Raw genomic sequence first — 19,101 nt, forward strand, 5'->3', positions numbered from 1 at the left:
AAAATCAAGTGTTTTAAAGTGAAAATGATTATATGCCCGTCCACAAAGCCAGGAAGTCCGTTAAAAATGCTTTTATCTTATTTTAATAATAGCACTCCGTAAATGGAGGCCGATGCATTGGGATGCTGGTGCTTGGGTCCCGGCACCTGGGATCCCGGCGGTCAAAATCCCGAAAGCCGGCATCCCAACAGAGTATCCTAACCCTCTTCCTCTCCCTACCCTATCCCTCCCTCCCCGGTACCTGAATGTAATCTCCCCCCCTAGTGCCTAAACCTAACCTCCCCCTTCTGGCACCCTAAACCTAACCCTCCCCTCCAGTACCTAACTTTAACCCTCCCCCTAGTGCCTAACTCTAACCCTCCCCCTAGTGCCTAACCCTAACACTCCCCCCAATCCCGCTACTTATATCTTTGGGATGCTGGCGGTCGGGATTCTGGCGTTGGTATCCCATAAATTAAATATATTTTTGCCCCAACTTCTCTTGTCATCATTCAATTCAAATGCCGACTTGCTCTACAAATCCATTTTGACAAAATCTAAAAGCATAATCACAAATCAAAGCATGTGACATCACCAAAGAAGATTTTGCACTGTGCCTTGGTCTCTATTCATTTTAACAACTTCCTATTGCTAGTTAAGTTATTGTGATAGTAATGGAACGGGAAAGGCAGGGGTGACTTTCCCTTGAATTATATAGATGCTCAAAATATTATTTTTTGGTGCCTTTAAGTAAATGTTCATCATTGAATAGTCTTTCTGGAGCACAGAGTGACTGTTCAGGATTACACAAATTCTATTCCCATTCAACTAAAACGTGATTAGCATATAAGAGTGATTGTTGGGCACAGCTACAGTATGTCTCTCTAACATTATCTCTCTGCCGCAAGCTCAGAAGTCCTTACTAGTACAGACTAATGTACTGAGTGCACTCACTTATCACATGGCGGGAGCTAGAATACTGTATATAAATTATCCCTTAACCCGTCACCCTGTACATTGCATATAACTGCCTACTGATTTATAAAGTCATTTTTTTATATAGAAAACATTACGGGGATTTCTGCTTTATGCTCTGTGGCGTTGGTCTGTAGGAGGTAGTTCTACATGGTCTTCCTTTATCATCATTGTAGTGGATCATCCTTTAAAAATTGTAACCACGTCATCTAAATGAGAAACCATGTATGCTATCTCTTTATGCGCTTCCTTGCCACAAAATGTAGTGCCTAATTATTATAATGTAGTGCTTTTCTCATAACCAAGGAAATACTTAAGAGTCCATTTCTCTCTCCTACATTGTATAAATATAGCTTTTAAATAAGACATATGGATACACAAGACAATTTCACAATCAAATACACACAAGTGTGCTAGTTTATGTCATGTTTCTTGTACCTGGAGACATCAGAACTGCAGCGCTGAACAGAGCTATTTCCTTGTCGGACAAGTCCAAATTGCAGAGGGTACGGCCAAAATCAAAGATGGCAGATACCAAGTCATCACATCCTGGATATAAAAAAAGTAAGTTAAATGAACATTATATTAAAATATATCGGTGAACATATATAAGAACTAAACCACTGCAAACAATTAGATTTTTCGTATTCATTTTCTAAGCTGTCCTTAGAAATGATACACTTCTATACACCAAATTTCATTCATGTTTCATAAATTCCCTCAAGCATAGGTAAATGCAGAGAAGGTGAATTTTGCTTTCACTGTACTAAACCTGTCAGTGACATTCTGCTTAGCTAATGTGGGTTTCTGCACTTTTTCTGCTATGTTGCCTTTTGCACAAGTGTCTCCTGTATGGGGGCAGAAAATGTTTAAGAGTGATATGGGTTTATATATTAAGCCAGATTCTAAACATACATTTTAAATGAAATACAGGAGCTAAAATGAAGGAATATTTTTATTCTAAACTAGCTGGGATGCCCGGCTTGCCCAGGTTGAAGACTGGACCCTAAAGTACACCTGCAGCCTTTATTTGTTTACATTGTCCTCACCTATAACCTCATTCCATTGATCCTGAAAAGGACCCCACTGTTTGCTAACATGTATGCAAACAGTGGCGTAACTACCATGGGTGCAAGGGCTGCTATCATGCCTTGAACTGCCTCTGTGGCCCATCGTTCCCCCTGCACCCAGTCACGCATAAGAGATGGTCCGGTCCAGTCAGGGCTGCTAAGGGGGGACTAGGTGTCATGGGTTGGCATACAGGTGGAGACGAGAGGCTGCTGGAGGGACATGGGGAGGTGAGTTGCTGGGGGGGGTAATAATGTGTAAGGCGCATTACTATGTGGCATAGTGTTATAATGGGCACTACTGTGTGGCATAATGTGTATGGGGCACTACTACTGTGTGGAATAATGAGTTATATGGGGCACTACTACTATGTGGCATAATCTGCAAAGGGCATTGATGTGTGGTATAATGTGTAAGGGGCATTACTGTGTGGCATAATGTATAAGGGGTACTACTACTGCATGGCATAATGTGTATAAGGGGTACTACTGTGTGGCATAACCTGAATGGGCTCTGTATGGGGGCAAATATGTTTTTTTTTTACCTCAGGGGGGCCTTTTTAAGATCTTGCTATGTGGGCCACAAAGTTCTAGTTCTGCCCTTGCATGCAAACACAGAGGGCTGACTAACTCTGACTAACTAACCTGTGTAATTTACGAGTACCCACATTTTTAGGGATTGTGTGACAGTGTGGTGCCCTGACCAATTTCAAATCTAGGCAAAAACCTAATCCTGGTCAAACTACACCACCCTGCCAAATTTGGTGTAGCTAGGTCCACAACTCTGGCCTTACATAAAGAACAAACAGACAGACATGCTTTCACACTTATTATATAGATTTAATTTGTAAGAGCAAAATATAAATAAATATTGATTTGTTACCTAGAGATCGAAATATTTGGTTTCCTCCAAACTTTCCTTCAAAAAGTACTGTATTGTTAATGGGGTTAAACACCCGGGTCATTCTAATAAGCAGGACTTCCAGGCAACCTAATACGGAGGAATAAAAGAGCCAGAGGAGGTGGGAGAGGAGGGACAAAATGTTCCCAGGAACCCATGGGTAAACGAAAAACATAAATACATGTATAGGGGCAATGTTAAGACAAAATGTTTTCCCATATTAAAATGTGAAATATTTAATTATAAATCCAAATGATTAGGCTCCCACCCAGGGCCATAAAAGAGGGGAAAACAGGATATAATTACGCAGATGATTTAAGTAGGGTGTTTTTTTAACCAGTGGGAAACAAAATGCAAATTCAGGTTTAGTTGGGTGAAGGTGTGTTTGATAGAAAGATGAAAATAAAAGAGAGAAAAAGTCGGAGGCCAAAGGTTAGAAAGATAATTGTCAGAAAACAATATGAAAATACAAGTATTATACATAAGGTACTTTATGATTGAGGGTAAAATAAAAATGAATTAATTTTCTGTCATTTGCTTTACAAACACACAGTATAGTGGCTACACTCTGACAGTATTCCATAATGGAAATAATAACAGTCATTGAACTAAAACAATCTCTAAAGTACCTTTTGACATTGTTCTTTCCCCATATAAACTGTATCTCTTTGTAGTATGTGCCCAGTGGCACAGTGGTAAGCAATGCTGTCTCACATCATGCTCCCATGAGGCAGCAACTGATACCAATGATTACACATGGTGGCTGCCTCACCAGCTGCAATAATACATAGTGTTTTGGGTCACATTGGGAGAAACGTGCTATATAAGTATCAAATTATTATGTTTCCACAAATCACCCTTTATCTCAACTTTGTCTTACTTTGTAATCTTTGCTTATTTTTCTACATACAAGGTGTTTAGTTATATATTCCCCTGCTAGCTCCCTAACATCAGATTGCAGTCCTCCCAGTCACTATGCCCCCCTCTATAGACCTTACAGTATGTCATCACTTTCTTACCTGATTTTAGCAACACTATCTGGTCATTTTGACAAAGTTCCATGAAACCATCCAGACGTTTTGCAAACTCCACCACGTATTGAATTGCATTCGATATATGGATGGCACATATATGCCACATCACTTCACAGGGCTGGGAAGAGGCGAAGAAGAGACTTTTTATTCACACAAGACACTTAAACACTTGTGTCAATTCTGTTTCATACATTTCAGCAAAGTCCAGGTGATATTTGTACCTACCTACTAACATTATTTACTATCCAATTTGTAAATACACAACTCTCTTTAAAATGACCCCTGCTACTAAGCCAACGTTGTTCGGTTCAGGGCGCTCTAGGGGTATGTAGGCCTTCTATGACCCAAAACAACATATCACCACTGGACACTATTATGAAATGAGTTGCAGTTTTGCATACCAAATATATGACATAATACAAATATTCTGAAATATACGGAGCTGAGCAGAGATATTTTCAAGCATTACAAAAAAATAGGAGGTGGACTTTACATTGCATGACTAAGGGCCTGATTCAGAGCCGAACGCTCTGACCAGAGCGCTCGCTCTGAATCAGGGCCCTCCTCCATGAAAATGGAGCGGCCTCCTGGCTGCTCGTATAGCTGTGGGTGACCACCCACAGCATATGCGAGCGGCCAAAAAGTTGGTCGCAATGGTCTTGACCATCGCGACCATCGGACTTGCGACGGAGACCCTGCGGTAGGGTCTCCCTGCCACAAGCCCTGGAGTGATTTTGGCTCGATCAGAGCCAAAATCACTCCCACTGACATCACTAGTGATGTCAGTGGGGCCGGCTTCAGACGGTAGGCGTTCCCATGGGAACGCCTCGGTCTGGCCGCCACGCCCCCGGCACGCCCACCAAAGGGGGCGTGCTGTCAATTAACATCGACAGCACGCCCCCTTTGGTGCGAGACCCGAAGCGATGGAAAGCCCGTCGCTCCCCGGGTCTCGCGCATGCGCACGACGGAGCTCCCTCCGTCGTGTGCATGCGCAGTGGGGAACATCGACCCACTTGCGAGCGTACAGCCGCTCGCGAGTGGGTCTGAATGACCCCCTAAGTGTCCTCCTGTCAATGTATAAAAGTCCCATAAAGTATTTCTACATGTATAAAAAGTAAGATCAATGTTTTAAACTGATAGGCAAAGTTGTGTTAATTTAGTCATACACTTTAAAGCTTTAGGGGCCTATTTATCATTAAATATTTGGGGCATATCCACCGAAAACACTCATTTCGGGGGATACCTGCAAATATTAAAGATGCCCCGACTGTATGAAGGAGAGACCACAACACATATCTCTGCAATCCATTTCCGGCACCAGCCGCAGCCTCTATAGAAACCTATGGGGGCTGCAGCTGCTGCCGGAAATGGAGCTTTCAAAAAGCTTTCAGATTGACCAAGTTTAGTTTGGCCATGATAGAATAACACCATCTCCAGATGGTGTTACCATATAGTAGCCAATAGGTACCTACAGTATTTTGCAAAAATTATCGGGAGAGGGTTCCTCCAGAACCCTTCCCGGCTGTGTTCAGCAGACCGTGCATGCGCAGAACGGCCCTGACTCGCAAGATAGAAGGAAAATTATTGCTTTTGTGATCATTTCAATTCTTTACACATCGCAGGGAAGAGGACCTTTTGGAGCCCCTGTCCCAACATGTGACTTTTTAATACATTTTGGAAAATGTGAATTTCTTATTGCAGCGAACAGAGGTGATAAGAAATTTGAATTATCGAGTCTGAAATCCAATAATTATTAAATGCGTCCCTTAATGTGCAAACGTTTAATTTTTCAAACACATGATATCAGGGGTTAAAGTGGTCCGGAGCTCCATTTGGAGGCGGAAAGAGTTCCGTCTCCTCCAGCCCACCTTACCCGGCCAGTTGCCACGTGCCACTGGGGGGCTCCATTTGCCAGGAGCCCGCTGAGGTTTTGTTACCAATGGGCGTTCAACTCCTTCCCCACAACGGCAGCCGGAGACTGGAGTTCACTCCTGGGCTCCGGCTTCCGGCTCCAGCAGTGGGCACTATGGGAGAGACGTCATGACGTCTCTCCCATAGTTCTGAGGAGTGGTCAGACCGGAGGAGCGGGACTTATGGTAAGTATTGTGTTTGTATTTTTAATTGTATTTTTCTTTTGTAAGGGGCACCTCTACTGGGGGCACTACTACAGAGAGGCATTATTACTAGCGGCACTACTACAGGGGGTATTACTACTGGGGTCATTACTATAGGGGGCACTACTACAGGGGGCATTACTACTGGGGCTATTGCACAGGGGGCACCACTACTAGGGACACTGCATAAGGGGCTCCACTACAGTGAGCATTGCATAAGGGGCACTACTGCTGTGGGCATTATGTGTAAGTGGCAGTACTGCTGTGTGCATTGTAAAAGGGGCACTACTACTGTGGGCATATGTGTATTAAGGGCACTACTACTCTAGGCAATGCGTATAAGGGGCACTAATGTTGGCATTGTGTAAAAGGGGCACTACTGTGTGTCATAACATGAAAATGGGACACTACTATGTGTTGTAATGTGCATTAGGGGTACTATTTGTGGGGTAATGTGAATAAGATTGTACTACTGTGTAGCATAATTTGAATTGGGGATACTATTGTGTTGTCACAGCACTTTCTTTTGAGACCACGCCCATTTTTGTGATGCATGCCTATGGTGCGCGGTGTCCCTTTATTGAGAAAGCACCGAGAACAAAGTGGGGGGGGAGTTCCAACACGTCTCTGGAACTACTTTAAGCACTGCATGACAGTTAGGAGCTGAATGGTTGGACCACCATTTAAGATTAGTATTGGGTGATAACAAAACTATCACTATAAATCTGGGCCTAAGAACCTACCAATCAGCTCCTATCTGTCATTTTTCAAACACAGGGTAGGATGTATTACATATGGATGGGGTACATTTCACCACTTATAGGGTACATACCAGTATGTACCTAGAATTGCAATTAAAATCGCAGACGACACCTGTTCACGAAAAGAGGGGACTTTGGTGTTTATGACCCAGAAGTCCCTCTGTGCATGGGTTGTATGATGTGCACGCCACAGGTAATGCTGGGAGGGATCCGATTTTATCTTTTTTGGTGAGGAATGTGAAGAGGAGCCCAAATGCTTCTATTGGGTAACAATATCTATAGATGGCGTTGCTCACGTTCAAGCTCCAGAAAGTAATGCATTTTGGTACATATGGTAGTTTTGACAGTTTTGCAGGGGTATTCAATTTGGAGCGAAAAGTTCGGAATCGGCAATAAATTACCGCCGATGACATCATTTCGCCGATTTCAATTATCCCCTATTCAATTTCAAAAACTTTTCGCAGGTGTGAAAAGTCTTTGAAAAAAAACGGGGATAACTTTTCACCATGTTTTACATGGCGAAAAAAAGTGCAGAATTGGGGTTTAGGGGTGCAGGCTTAAAAAAAATAGCCTGCACCCCTGGGAATGACATTTAAAAATAAACTGTGTAAAAAAAAAGTTTAAAAAAAGTTAAAAAAAAAAATAGGGACAAAAAAAATAAAAAAAATTGGGGTAAAAAAAAGGAAAAAAAAGTGTTTAAAAATAGGGAAATAGGTTCAGGGCTATTCTGAAAATATGCGGCAGGTGTTTTCTAGAATAGGCTATTAGCGGCAGGTGCATTTTTGCAGAATTAAAAAAAAAACACTTTAAGGACTTAAAAATATGATAGCACCCATTTTCATGTACCCCAAATTTGATGGGAACACTTAAAAAAATGAAAAAATAACCTAAGTGCTCTTCTGCATCACTTCTTCAATGTGGGGAAAAAAACTCCTGGTTTTTTTTCGCCGATCCTGTTTCGCCGACTCCCGTTTTCGTAACTTTTTCATTGAATACGGGGATAAAGCGGGCGCACGCCCGATACTTTATCCCCAGAAAAGCTCCGACGTTGAGCGAAAAGTCCAGCACGGACTTTCGCTCCAAATTGAATACGGCTGTTGGCCTCAATTTCCCTTCAGTACATCCCACCCACAGCCTGTAAAAGGGACAGGAGATGATTGGTTGGTACTTTACCTCTCTCTGCTTTATATCTCTCAAAGATAGAAGCCAGAATAAGCATACAGGAATTATTGAAAAGGCCCGAAGCCATGAATGGATATAAAAGTCAACGGAGATAATGTCCCAACCACTCAGCTCCTGTCAGTTTATACAGGCATGTGACATGGCAGTTAGGAGTTGATTGGTTGGAACTTTGGGCCTGATTCAGAGCCACTCGCTATTTGCGGTCGTTCGTTCTAAAACAAGGGGTGGCTATTCAAATGAACCGTTCGCTAATTGCGGTCTGTTCACGCCTCTAAGTCTGAACGAGCGAGCAAAACTTGCGGTTGTAATTTTGAGAAATACGCCCCCTGGCCGCTCGCATCCTACGTCATGTCCGCTATTTATTAGATTAATCGAGTACATGGAACAGCGTATGAACTGCTCACTATTCTTGTGGCTGGTTTTTTCAACCGCTATTTTGCAAGCAGTTTGGAGTAAAAAAAAACCAAGTGTCGTGGTCAATGACGCTGCTGTATTAATTATGCACTCCCTTAAAACGCCCGTTTTGACCTTTAAGCACGCCTGCGATCTAATTCCACACCCCCGTTTTCAAGCACCTTCCCCTGTTACCACCCACATACGCCTCCCTCTGTCACTCAAAATAGCAGGCATTCGCTATATAGCGAACAAACGATTTTCGGCCGCACTGACTGGTTCGCGCATGCGTATTAAAATCCGTACGCATGCGCAGATGTGCGAACATCGGTCAGAACGAGCGAGCGGCCGCTTACGAGCGGCTCTGAATGAGGGCCTTTATCTCCATTCACTTTATCTCCGTCCAAGACTTAGTAAATGTCTCCATGTAATGCCACTGAGACGTATAAATCTTCCAAAGAGAATAAGTGGAGAAGTTGCCCCATAGCAACCAATCATTTTCTACTTTAGCTATCATTCATCTAGCACTTTTTCTAAAATGGCAGAAGATTATTGGTTGCTATAGACAACACCACCTTTTCTCTTTAGAAGCTTTGATACATCTTTTTCGCAGCAGGCCTATGTCTGGAATAAAATAATTTTTACACAACTCTTAAGTGCCAGTGGCTTCATCTCAGTCAGTAATTAAGTAAGAATAAATAAATGAAAGTAGAGATGGGTAGTTCTGTTTTACACGGTTATGTTCAGATCTCAAACACAGCATCCTATTGGCTATCCGGCTCTCAAATGTTTTAGATAGCCAATTAGAAAAATCCAATTGCTCTGACTTGGTGAAAACAAAAGTCAATACTGAACCTGTCATCTCTAAATTCCATTTTTCATGCTGGAAGGATATGCCAAGTCTAATGTGGGTAACAGGAGGCCCTTCATTGCTCAGTCCTCTGGGTGTAGGAATCAGCAGACTTGTAATGTCCTGATCAGCATAAAGTGGCAGCAGTAGTGGAAATGTCCCATCAGTGAGAGGGCAGCTACATGTTTCAACCACTACTGTAGATTTTTTCAAGCTAATTAGGACATTAAAAGTCTGCTGAATCCTACAGCCAGAGGATGGAGCAATGACAGCCTCCTGTTGGTCTGGCGGAGCAGAGCAGTTAGAGGCGGCACACAGACTGAGCGCCATATTTTGAGTATTCTCCAGCCATCCAGTAGGAAGGGTACGACCGGCTGTAATAGAGGCCCTGGTCAGGCTCTATCGGGATTCAGTATGCATGGCCGGCGGTTCAAATCCCGACAGCGGCAGCCCGACAAGGATGAATATCCTGATCGTCCCAAGGTAAGTATTCACTAACCTATTCTACCCCCTAACCCTCTCTTAGGGGTGCCTAACTCTAACCTCCCCCCTAGGTGCCTAACCCTAATACCCCCTCTAAGTGCCTAAACCTAACCCCCACTTCCCCGCCGCCTAAACCTAAGTCCCCCAGGGGGGTGCCTAACCCTAACCTCCCCCCAGGGGTGCCTAACCCAAAACCGCCCTTCCCCTAGCCTAAACCTAACCTCCCGGGGGGGTGCCTAACCCTAAGTCCCCCCCGAAAACCCTAAACCTAACCCTCCCCCCCCCGCAGCTGTCCGCGCCCGTCACCCGGCTAACCTTCGATCGGTAAGCCGGGTGTCGGTCTAGGGAAGATGACAGGCGTCGGGATTTCGATGCCTGTCATTTAACCCTTGCCAGGATTATACAGTCGGGAAGCTGGCCATCTGCTTCCCAAATGTTTCCCCTCTATCTATGTGATATTGTGCTACTAGCCATGGGAGATAATATATTTAACTTGGAGCAAAAAACTGCAACAATTATTTTAAGTATTGTAGATCAGCATTTATAAAGCAGTATAATTTGTTTCATCCGGGGGACAAGGATTACATATATTTTTAACAAGCTATAAAATATATATATATATATTTTTATCCTGCTCTGGACATTAAATGAGTACTTATTTAAGTTCTGCAAAGTAACAACAATATTTAAATCACTGTTCTACATACAGATATAAATTGACCACTCTTCATGTTATAATACAGGATACTGTGTAGCCAACACATTGTTATGAGATCTGTCTGTGTGTAGGGTAATGAAAGTTAATTCTAAGGGCCAGATTCAGAGGTTGACACAGTGTCGATATTTGCGCAGTTGAGCGATTATTTGCTACTGTGCGAAAAAGGTCCTGTAAACTCATATGCGCATGCATACTAATGAGTGTACACAGAGAACGCTGCTGCGTATGGAATCGCTCCCATTTGAGCTGGCGGCAAAAAGCCATGGGCATAATGGGAGGTGACTGGGTGGCGGCTTAAAGCGATTTTAAAATAGTCTGTCTCATGGGAGTGATATGGGAGTGTCACAGACGTTTATAGTGAATGCAGCTGCGTTCTCAGGTGGTCACCCATAGCTATGCGAGTGGCCAGGAGGCCGTTCTAAAAAAAAAAAAAGACTGGCCCTGATACAGTCCGGCTCTGAATCAGGGCCTGTTTGAGCCACAAAATGATTGAAAATATTGTATAAAATCACCTGCAAGCTGTGGGCCTCGTAAGCGGCCGCTCGTTCGCTCCGAGCGATGTTCGCACATCTGCGCATGCGTATGGGTCGTAATGCGCATGCGCCAACCAGTCAGTGCGGTCGGAAATTGTGTGCTCGCAAAATAGCGAGTGCCTGCTAATTTGAGTGACAGGATGAGGCGTTTGTGGGTGGTAACAGGGGAAGGTGCTTGAAAACGGGAAGTGGAGATCCGAACGCAGGCGTGCCAAACGGTCAAAACGGGCGTTTTAGGGGTGTGCATAATTAACAAAGCAGCGTCATCGACCACGTCACTTGGTTGTCTTTTAGCCTGAACTGCTCGGATGATTGCGGTAGGAAAATGCTACCACAAGAATAGCGAGCAGTTCATACGCCTTTTGATGTACTTGATTAATCAAATAAATAGCGGAGATGACGTATGATGCGAACAGCCAAGGGGCGTCTTTACAAAATAGCGAGCGCATGTTTCGGACGCTCGCTCAGACATAGAGGCGTCAACAGACCGCAAAGAGTGAGCGCTCAATTTAAATAGCCAGCCCCTTTTTCTGAACGAGCGAGCGCAAATAGCGTCCGGCTCTGAATGAGGTCCTGTGGGCATAAGGTGTATATAACACATAAATGCATTCTGTGTGTATATTGGGGTCCTATTCCCAAGATATTTCATTATGATATGCAATTATTCCAAAATACGGAATATTCCGTTATCCAAAATACCCATGGTCCCAAGCATTTTGCATATCGGAGACTCAACCTGTAATACAATATAGCCAGACTACATGAAATGGGCATATGCTAGTTTACAAAATGGACGTGGATTATTGTTACTATTTTACTTAAATGCAAACCTAAAGACTGACATAAACGTTATCCATCAATTCTGGGTGAAACTTTTGTTATTGCTTTTATTTAATGAAGTTTTTCCCATTTACCAAGCTTGAGATATGAAACTGTAAACATTTAACATCTAATGGGGCACATCCACTAGCAGACATAGAAATTACTGCACGATTACGACATTGTAATCGTGCAGTCGTTTCACAATCTGGTGCTGCGCCTACACTGAACATTCAGTCATTCAGTGTAAGCACATCAATCATCGTCAGGTTGAACAGGATGTTCGGGCGATGATTGATGTCGGAAACGACCAGTGGAAGCGTGCATCACTGGTCATTTCTGACATTTACATCCCCGATGTATGCCCGATTACTGAACTATTGCACGATTACGATGTAGTAATCGTGCAATCGCTCTATGTAATCGGGTAGTGGGTACCTGGCATAAGTCTGGCCAGTGTGTTATCAGTCAGTGTGCTGTCAGTCAGTGTGCTGTCAGTCAGTGTGTTATCAGTGTGCTATCAGTCAGTGTGCTATCAGTCATTGGGCCTGATTCAGAGCCGCTCGTAAGCGGCCGCTCGTTCGTTCCGACCAATGTTCGCACAACTGCGCATGCGTACGGATTTTAATACGCATGCGCGAACCAGTCAGTGCGGCCGAAAATCGTGTGCTCACTAAATAGCGAATGCCTGCTAATTTGAGTGACAGATTGAGGCGTTTGTGGGTGGTAACAGGGGAAGGTGCTTGAAAACGGGGAGTGGAGATCCGAACGCAGGCGTGCCAAACGGTCACAACGGTCGTTTTAAGGGTGTGCATAATTACTAAAGCAGCGTCATCGACCACGTCACTTGGTTGTTTTATAGTCAGAACTGCTCGCATGATTGTGGTAGGAAAAACCAACCACAAGAATAGCGAGCAGTTCATACGCTGTCCGATGTACTCGATTCATCTAATAAATAGCGGACATGACGTATGATGCGAGCGGCCAGGGGGCGTTTTTTTTTCAAAATTACGTTTGCATGTTTTGTTCGCTCGTTCAGACATAGAGGCATCAACAGACCGCAAAGAGCGAACGGTTAATTTAAATAGCCGGCCCCGGCTCTGAATCAGGCCCATTGTGCTATCAGTCAGTGTGCTGTCAGTCAGTGTGTTATCAGTCAGTGTGCTATCAGTCAGTGTGTTATCAGTCATTGTGCTATCAGTCAGTGTGCTATCAGTCAGTGTGTTATCAGTCATTGTGGTATCAGTCAGTGTGCTATCAGTCAGTGTGCTGTCAGTCAGTGTGTTATCAGTCATTGTGCTATCAGTCAGTGTGCTATCAGTCAGTGTGTTATCAGTCAGTGTGCTATCAGTCAGTGTGTTATCAGTCATTGTGCTATCAGTCAGTGTGCTATCAGTCAGTGTGCTGTCAGTCATTGTGCTATCAGTCATTGTGCTATCAGTCAGTGTGCTATCAGTCAGTGTGTTATCAGTCAGTGTGCTATCAGTCAGTGTGTTATCAGTCAGTGTGCTATCAGTCAGTGTGCTATCAGTCAGTGTGCTATCAGTCAGTGTGCTATCAGTCAGTGTGTTATCAGTCAGTGTGCTATCAGTCATTGTGTTATCAGTCATTGTGATATCAGTCAGTGTGTTATCAGTCAGTGTGTTATCAGTCAGTGTGCTATCAGTCAGTGTGCTGTCAGTCAGTGTGCTGTCAGTCAGTGTGTTATCAGTCAGTGTGCTATCAGTCAGTGTGTTATCAGTCAGTGTGTTATCAGTCAGTGTGCTATCAGTCAGTGTGTTATCAGTCATTGTGCTATCAGTCAGTGTGTTATCAGTCAGTGTAGGAAGAGGTGTGATAGGTCTGTTATATCTTGTCATCTTCTTTCCTCACACAGTGTAAAAATAGATTAAAGAAACAAAACTTCATGAGGGGATCGTCCATACTGTCCTTCTGTAAGAAAGGTGATCTTATGGTCCTCCTGGCTTCTATATGCTTTTGGGCAGGGGTGATTTTCTGCATCCTATAATGGGCATCGGATATTTGCAGCCAACACAACACCCTCCAGGGTTCCAGTCATTCTCTGTAATTGGGGGAATGGCTGGAACCTCTGGCTCTTCAGGATGCAGCTCTAGACTGTCTATCTTTAATACAAAACATATAATGGAAATGGCAGCACTGCCAAGCTTTCTAGTTAAGTGACTATTTATGATGAAGGGACTGATGCAAAGGTGGACGAAAACATTATCGCAGCTGCGACTTTCTACACAGAGGTTCTGTGAAAATATGCAAATACCACAGCAGCCCCCTGAATTTGTACACAGATGCCCATCGGCCGCTTGCGTACAACAAGGCACCTTTGGTTGCACCATGTGTAGCCATTTAGGATTGTGCACTAATTGAACAGCCCAATTTTTTCTTTTTAGCTTTGGGCAGAATATGAATTCTGTATCCTTTTTTCAATATATGCATTAGTATATTATATCACTCTGTCTTTCTGTAATACATATACAGTATATATATATATTTCATAATAAAGATGCTGGGTGCACCTACGTCCAATCACCAACAGAGTGTCATTGGTCATTGGCCAGATATGTGCACGTCCATCTTAACGTGCACTCACCCGGATGATCACACTCCACTGGTGACTGGACAGAGGTGGAGCAGAATCTAAGGATGATGGGCCTGCGGAGGAGGACTGAAGGTAAAGGTAGGAGGGAGACAAATAGAGGTGGGAGAGAGATGCTGAGGGGACAGTAGAGAATGAGGCTGAGGGGGCAGTGGGAAAAAGGTTGAGAAAGCAGGTGGGTCAGAGAATGGTAGTACAGAGGGAAAGTGAGACACAGGAGGAAATACAGAGATAAAATAATAGAAATCAAGGTGGGGACTCACCATAACAGAAAATATAATTACAGCAATCCTTATGCAAAAAGTTAGTAGATATGCAAGGTTCCACATCACATGGATCACTTCTATTACATGTGTGCTTGATTCACAACCAGTTAAATGTCATCCACCCCTATGTCTTTAATCAGTGAAAAAGTCAGTAAAAAGGTTTATTAATAATTGATTCAATGGAACCCAATACACAGTACAGTATGTGGGCACTTTTCTGTTCGATAGTACATAATTATCATAATGGGGCCATTTCAAAGTTGCCACAGCTGCACTTGCACTGTGTGCACCAAACTAAGGGGGTCATTCAGACACGCTCGCGAGCAAAGGACGCTCGCAAGCGGGTCGATGTTGTCCCACTGCACATGCGCATGACGGTGGGAGCTCCGTCGTACGCATGCGCGAGACCCGGATAGCGACGGGCTCTCCGTCACTCCGGGTCTCGCACCAAAGGGGGCGTCCTGTCGATGTTGATTGACAGCAGTGGGAGTGATTTTGGCTCTAATAGAGCCAAAATCACTCCTGGGCTTGCGGCAGCGAGACCCTACCGCAGGGTCTCCTCGCAAGCCCGATGGTCGCGATGGTCAAAGACCATCGCGACCATCTTTTTGGCCGCTCGCATATGCTGTGGGTGGTCACCCACAGCTATGCGAGCGGCCAGGAGGCCGCTCCATTTTCAGGTAGGAGGGCACTGATTCAGAGGGAGCGCTCTGGTCAGAGCGTTCAGCTCTGAATCAGGCCCTAAATGCGGATATTCACCTGTATGCTGAGTTGTACATACCTATAAAACAAAAGCACCCAAATACATAGGATTGGTTCCATAGCCATCATTATTATCAGTACGTACTTGCACCAGCCCTACACTAGGTCCAAAACATCCACCTGAAAATGGAGGAATCTCTGCGTAGGCACAGCTTTGTTTAGCGAACAATTCTACACTCGTACGACTCTGAGTCAGTCGTAGATGATTGTGCTCGGTTTCAAAGCATGAGCTGTGCGAAAACATATAAGATCCTGTCTGCAAAATGGACTTGCCTGCAACTTTGCATCAGCAAATGTGATGACTGGACAATATACTTAGAAATGGGCTGAGTGTTGATCTCCATTGTGTAATTGCCACCCTCTTGCAATTTGACCTGTTAGGAGCAACTACAGAAAGAGCTCCACCTGCTCTGACCTCAATGAGCATAGTAGCTCACTTATATGCTTTTGGGGGGAGGGGGGTGGGTTGGGGACTAAGCGCCATCTGCCGGAGATCCCCGTTAGCTCCCTAAGTATTGCAAGTTGAATGTTTTTTCTTCTTACACGCATGTTGCACAAGGGAATACATACATATCTACACTATATGTCTATGAAGTGCTATTATATTACCTTGCTTTGAAGTCTTCGGGCATCCTCCTGTGAGTGAAGACTCCAGGTCATTCGGCTAAGCTCTTCGCTTGTGTACTGGCAAGTGTCTAAATGGGATCGGATTATGTTCTGTGACACACGATCTATGTAAGAAATGTGCACAAATTGTCACTTGTTTTTTTCACAAATCATTGAGGTATCCCACTGATAATAATCATATTACATGTATCTTTCATTGTCTATTTAACCCTGCTAATCAAACAATTGTAGAGTTCACAACTTAATGTCTTGATTGTCAATAGATGTATTGTTCTAAAGGTACAGTATTGGCCTTTTTTTCTACTTTGACTATTCCATGCAGACACCTACCTATTTCTGTAGCATTAATGTCCATCACACTTTGGTCATCTGCTGGACCCCTAGGGCAGTGTACAGTGAGTTGTTCTGGTGTAGAGTCTTGGCTAGGATCTGGAGAGGGCTGTGTAGAAAGTGGCATCTCAAGGCTGTAGTAAGAACTACCCTCATCAGGGGTTAAGGGGAAATCGAAGAGCAAACCATCTGGCAAGCCACTTAGGTCTTCTAGGTCAGATAGGCCACTGCTTACACTAGTGGGATAACCCAAAGGGACTGTATCCGGTCCCTCTCTGCCTAGAACTTGCTCTTGGCTCTGTTGGTGCTTCTGAACCTCAGCATACAAACTGTCCCTCTGCTTTTTAGACATTCGACCAAATTTCACAGCTGAGAACACAATGAAAGAGATTTTAAGTTATGTACATAGATATGCTGTATGCATTAATTCACATACATATATACATATCACTGTTATAACAAACAGTCATTCATCATTACTAATGGGTATATGTCAGGCCAAGAAACTTTCTGTACTCAAGAAACTGAAACACATATTTTGTGTCCCTATGGCTACCTTATTTTTGGAACGGAAACCAGGAAACAATTTTGCTCAGTCCTTCAAACACTTCTACATTATATTTTTATTGTATTCCAATAAAAAAAGTTGTATGTATATATCCCCAGTTATTCTGTTAATCTGGGTGCATCAATAAAGCAGTGGTTACCAAATTTGAGACTAGTGCCTCTGGTAGATCAAGCTGGCATTTCTGACTGGAGTTGTGTGACCATGAGATTGCTGGGTTAGGCTGCTGGTAGAACACATTAATTAAGTAATGATCAGCTAATAGCAACTGATTCCTTGCTTCCTGCAGAATTTCTAATTACAGTTCTCAGAGAAAATATTTGAGATTATTTCTAAGCAAAGGTAAACACATACACGCAACTCATTGTGTGCTAGTACTTTCTCTGAGCATGCCACCTCTCATGGTTAATAACCTTTATAGCAATCATTTTGCTTTACCACATCTCAGCTGTCAATCTGAGGTACATATCATATCTGCAGAAATTGTAGTCTTTTCAATTCTATGTCCTACTCACCATCTCGGGACATACCAAGTTCCAAGCACTTCTGAAGCCGGCAGTGCTGGCAACGGTTGCGGTTAGTACGATCTATTAGACAGTTACGCTGTCGAGAGCATGAATAGTTGGCATTATTCTGCTGGCTCCTTCGGAAGAAACCCTAGGAAGAGAGTCAACCGGTAATCAGATGTATTTAGATATAATATATAGTCCAAAGGAAAGCCAGGGTAAATAAAAAAAATTTACTTCGGAATGACGTTTTAAGAACCTACAACAGAGAGACAACTTACATTTAATCTAGAAGTGTTAAATTTGTAGATTGCAAATGAACGCTATAATAGTTTGTCTCATTGCTTTCAAATAGTCATTAAGGTTACAGGTGTAACTCAAAAGCTGTGAAGTTATCTTTCAGGACTTCAACTGAGTCTGGCATTTGATTAGCACAGCACATGCCACTTACAGTTATATATTTGATAGGCTCCATTTTAAGGATTGAGTATCCTGTCACAATACTGGTACCGTAAGTGAAGTAAAAAGCTGATAAATTAATTTCAAACACTTTCATTATAGTGAACAATTTAAGAGTGTTTTAATTGATTGATAGCAGAACTTACAGCTGTTCTGCAGCAATGAAGCTTGCCTGGGCCAGGAAGCATCGCCAGAGGACTACTGAAGACTGGAAGAATGTCTTATGGAGCAGGAATCAAAATCTTTGGTTTATCATAAGGCTTTTTATATGCTGTTGAGTAGGTTAAAGGACGGTTGCACATTGAATGGGGTATATTTACTAAGAATCGGCTTGAAAAAGCTCCCATGTGTTTAAGCTCAAAATTTTAAAAAGCATTGCTTTTCATAGCAAAACACTACATGTGACACCAACTGCCAAACATAGAGGAGGAAGCATAATGGTCTGGGGCTCTTTTACTGGATCCAGTGTCTGCAACTTGCACAGAGTGACTGGGACTGTGAACCAACCATGACCCAAAAACGCTAAAACAACATTTTGTAGTGCCATAAAATACCCTCTGGTCTATGCCTAGTTGTCACAACATGATAATGACCCAAAACATACCTCCATGTAAGAACTACCTTTCAGAAAAAGACAAATCCACCATGTCCCATAAAGGCGTGATTGGGTTCATGTCGGGCGAACGTAGTACCACACCATTCATCAGAACTCTTCAGAATGCACCTCAAACCAGTTTTGGACAACTTGAAACCAATGACACGATGCATTATCCTTCTGCAATATTCCATCTTTGTGGGGGTACATGAAGTCTAATTAAGGGCTGAAAATGGTCATCAAGCAATGCAATATAGCGGTTACCGGTGAATGACATGTTCAAGCGGACAAGCGGACCCAATGCATGCCATGTGAACAACTGTGGTCCATGGTCTCACGGGGTCTGCGCCACACCCGAACCCTACCATCATCCCGTAACAACTGGAACCATGACTCATCAGACAATGCCACATGTTGCCAACCTCCCAGGCTACAATAAGCGACATCACAAGCCCAGGAGAGGCACTGTGTCCGGTGTTGTAGTGTTAACAGGAGCGCTCTGTTGGGTCTTCTGCTCCCATATCCCATGGAAGCTAAAGCACGCTGCACTAACCTGCTGGTTATGCATCTG

At 43.5% G+C, this 19,101-nt stretch overlaps 1 protein-coding gene across 4 annotated transcripts in view; it reads right to left on the minus strand.

The window, feature by feature from the left end:
- LOC148481812 (nuclear receptor ROR-beta-like) overlaps positions 1-19,101 on the minus strand; it is a 94,280-nt gene that overhangs the window by 28,985 nt on the left and 46,194 nt on the right. For 2 of the 4 annotated variants that reach the window (XM_088452947.1, XM_088452949.1), the window contains 6 exons: positions 17,486-17,627; positions 16,406-16,774; positions 16,058-16,179; positions 3,942-4,074; positions 2,905-3,012; positions 1,393-1,503 (listed from right to left, as the gene is read on the minus strand). In XM_088452947.1, coding sequence (XP_088309073.1) covers positions 1,393-1,503; positions 2,905-3,012; positions 3,942-4,074; positions 16,058-16,179; positions 16,406-16,774; positions 17,486-17,627 — 985 coding nt within the window. The remainder of the gene's footprint in view (positions 1-1,392; positions 1,504-2,904; positions 3,013-3,941; positions 4,075-16,057; positions 16,180-16,405; positions 16,775-17,485; positions 17,628-19,101) is intronic. The other 2 variants (XM_088452948.1, XM_088452950.1) reach the window with 2 other exon arrangements.

The sequence above is a fragment of the Taudactylus pleione genome, unplaced genomic scaffold, assembly GCF_031769625.1.
Source record: "Taudactylus pleione unplaced genomic scaffold, aTauple2 ptg000560l, whole genome shotgun sequence".
In the NCBI taxonomy this organism is placed as follows: Eukaryota; Metazoa; Chordata; class Amphibia; order Anura; family Myobatrachidae; genus Taudactylus; species Taudactylus pleione.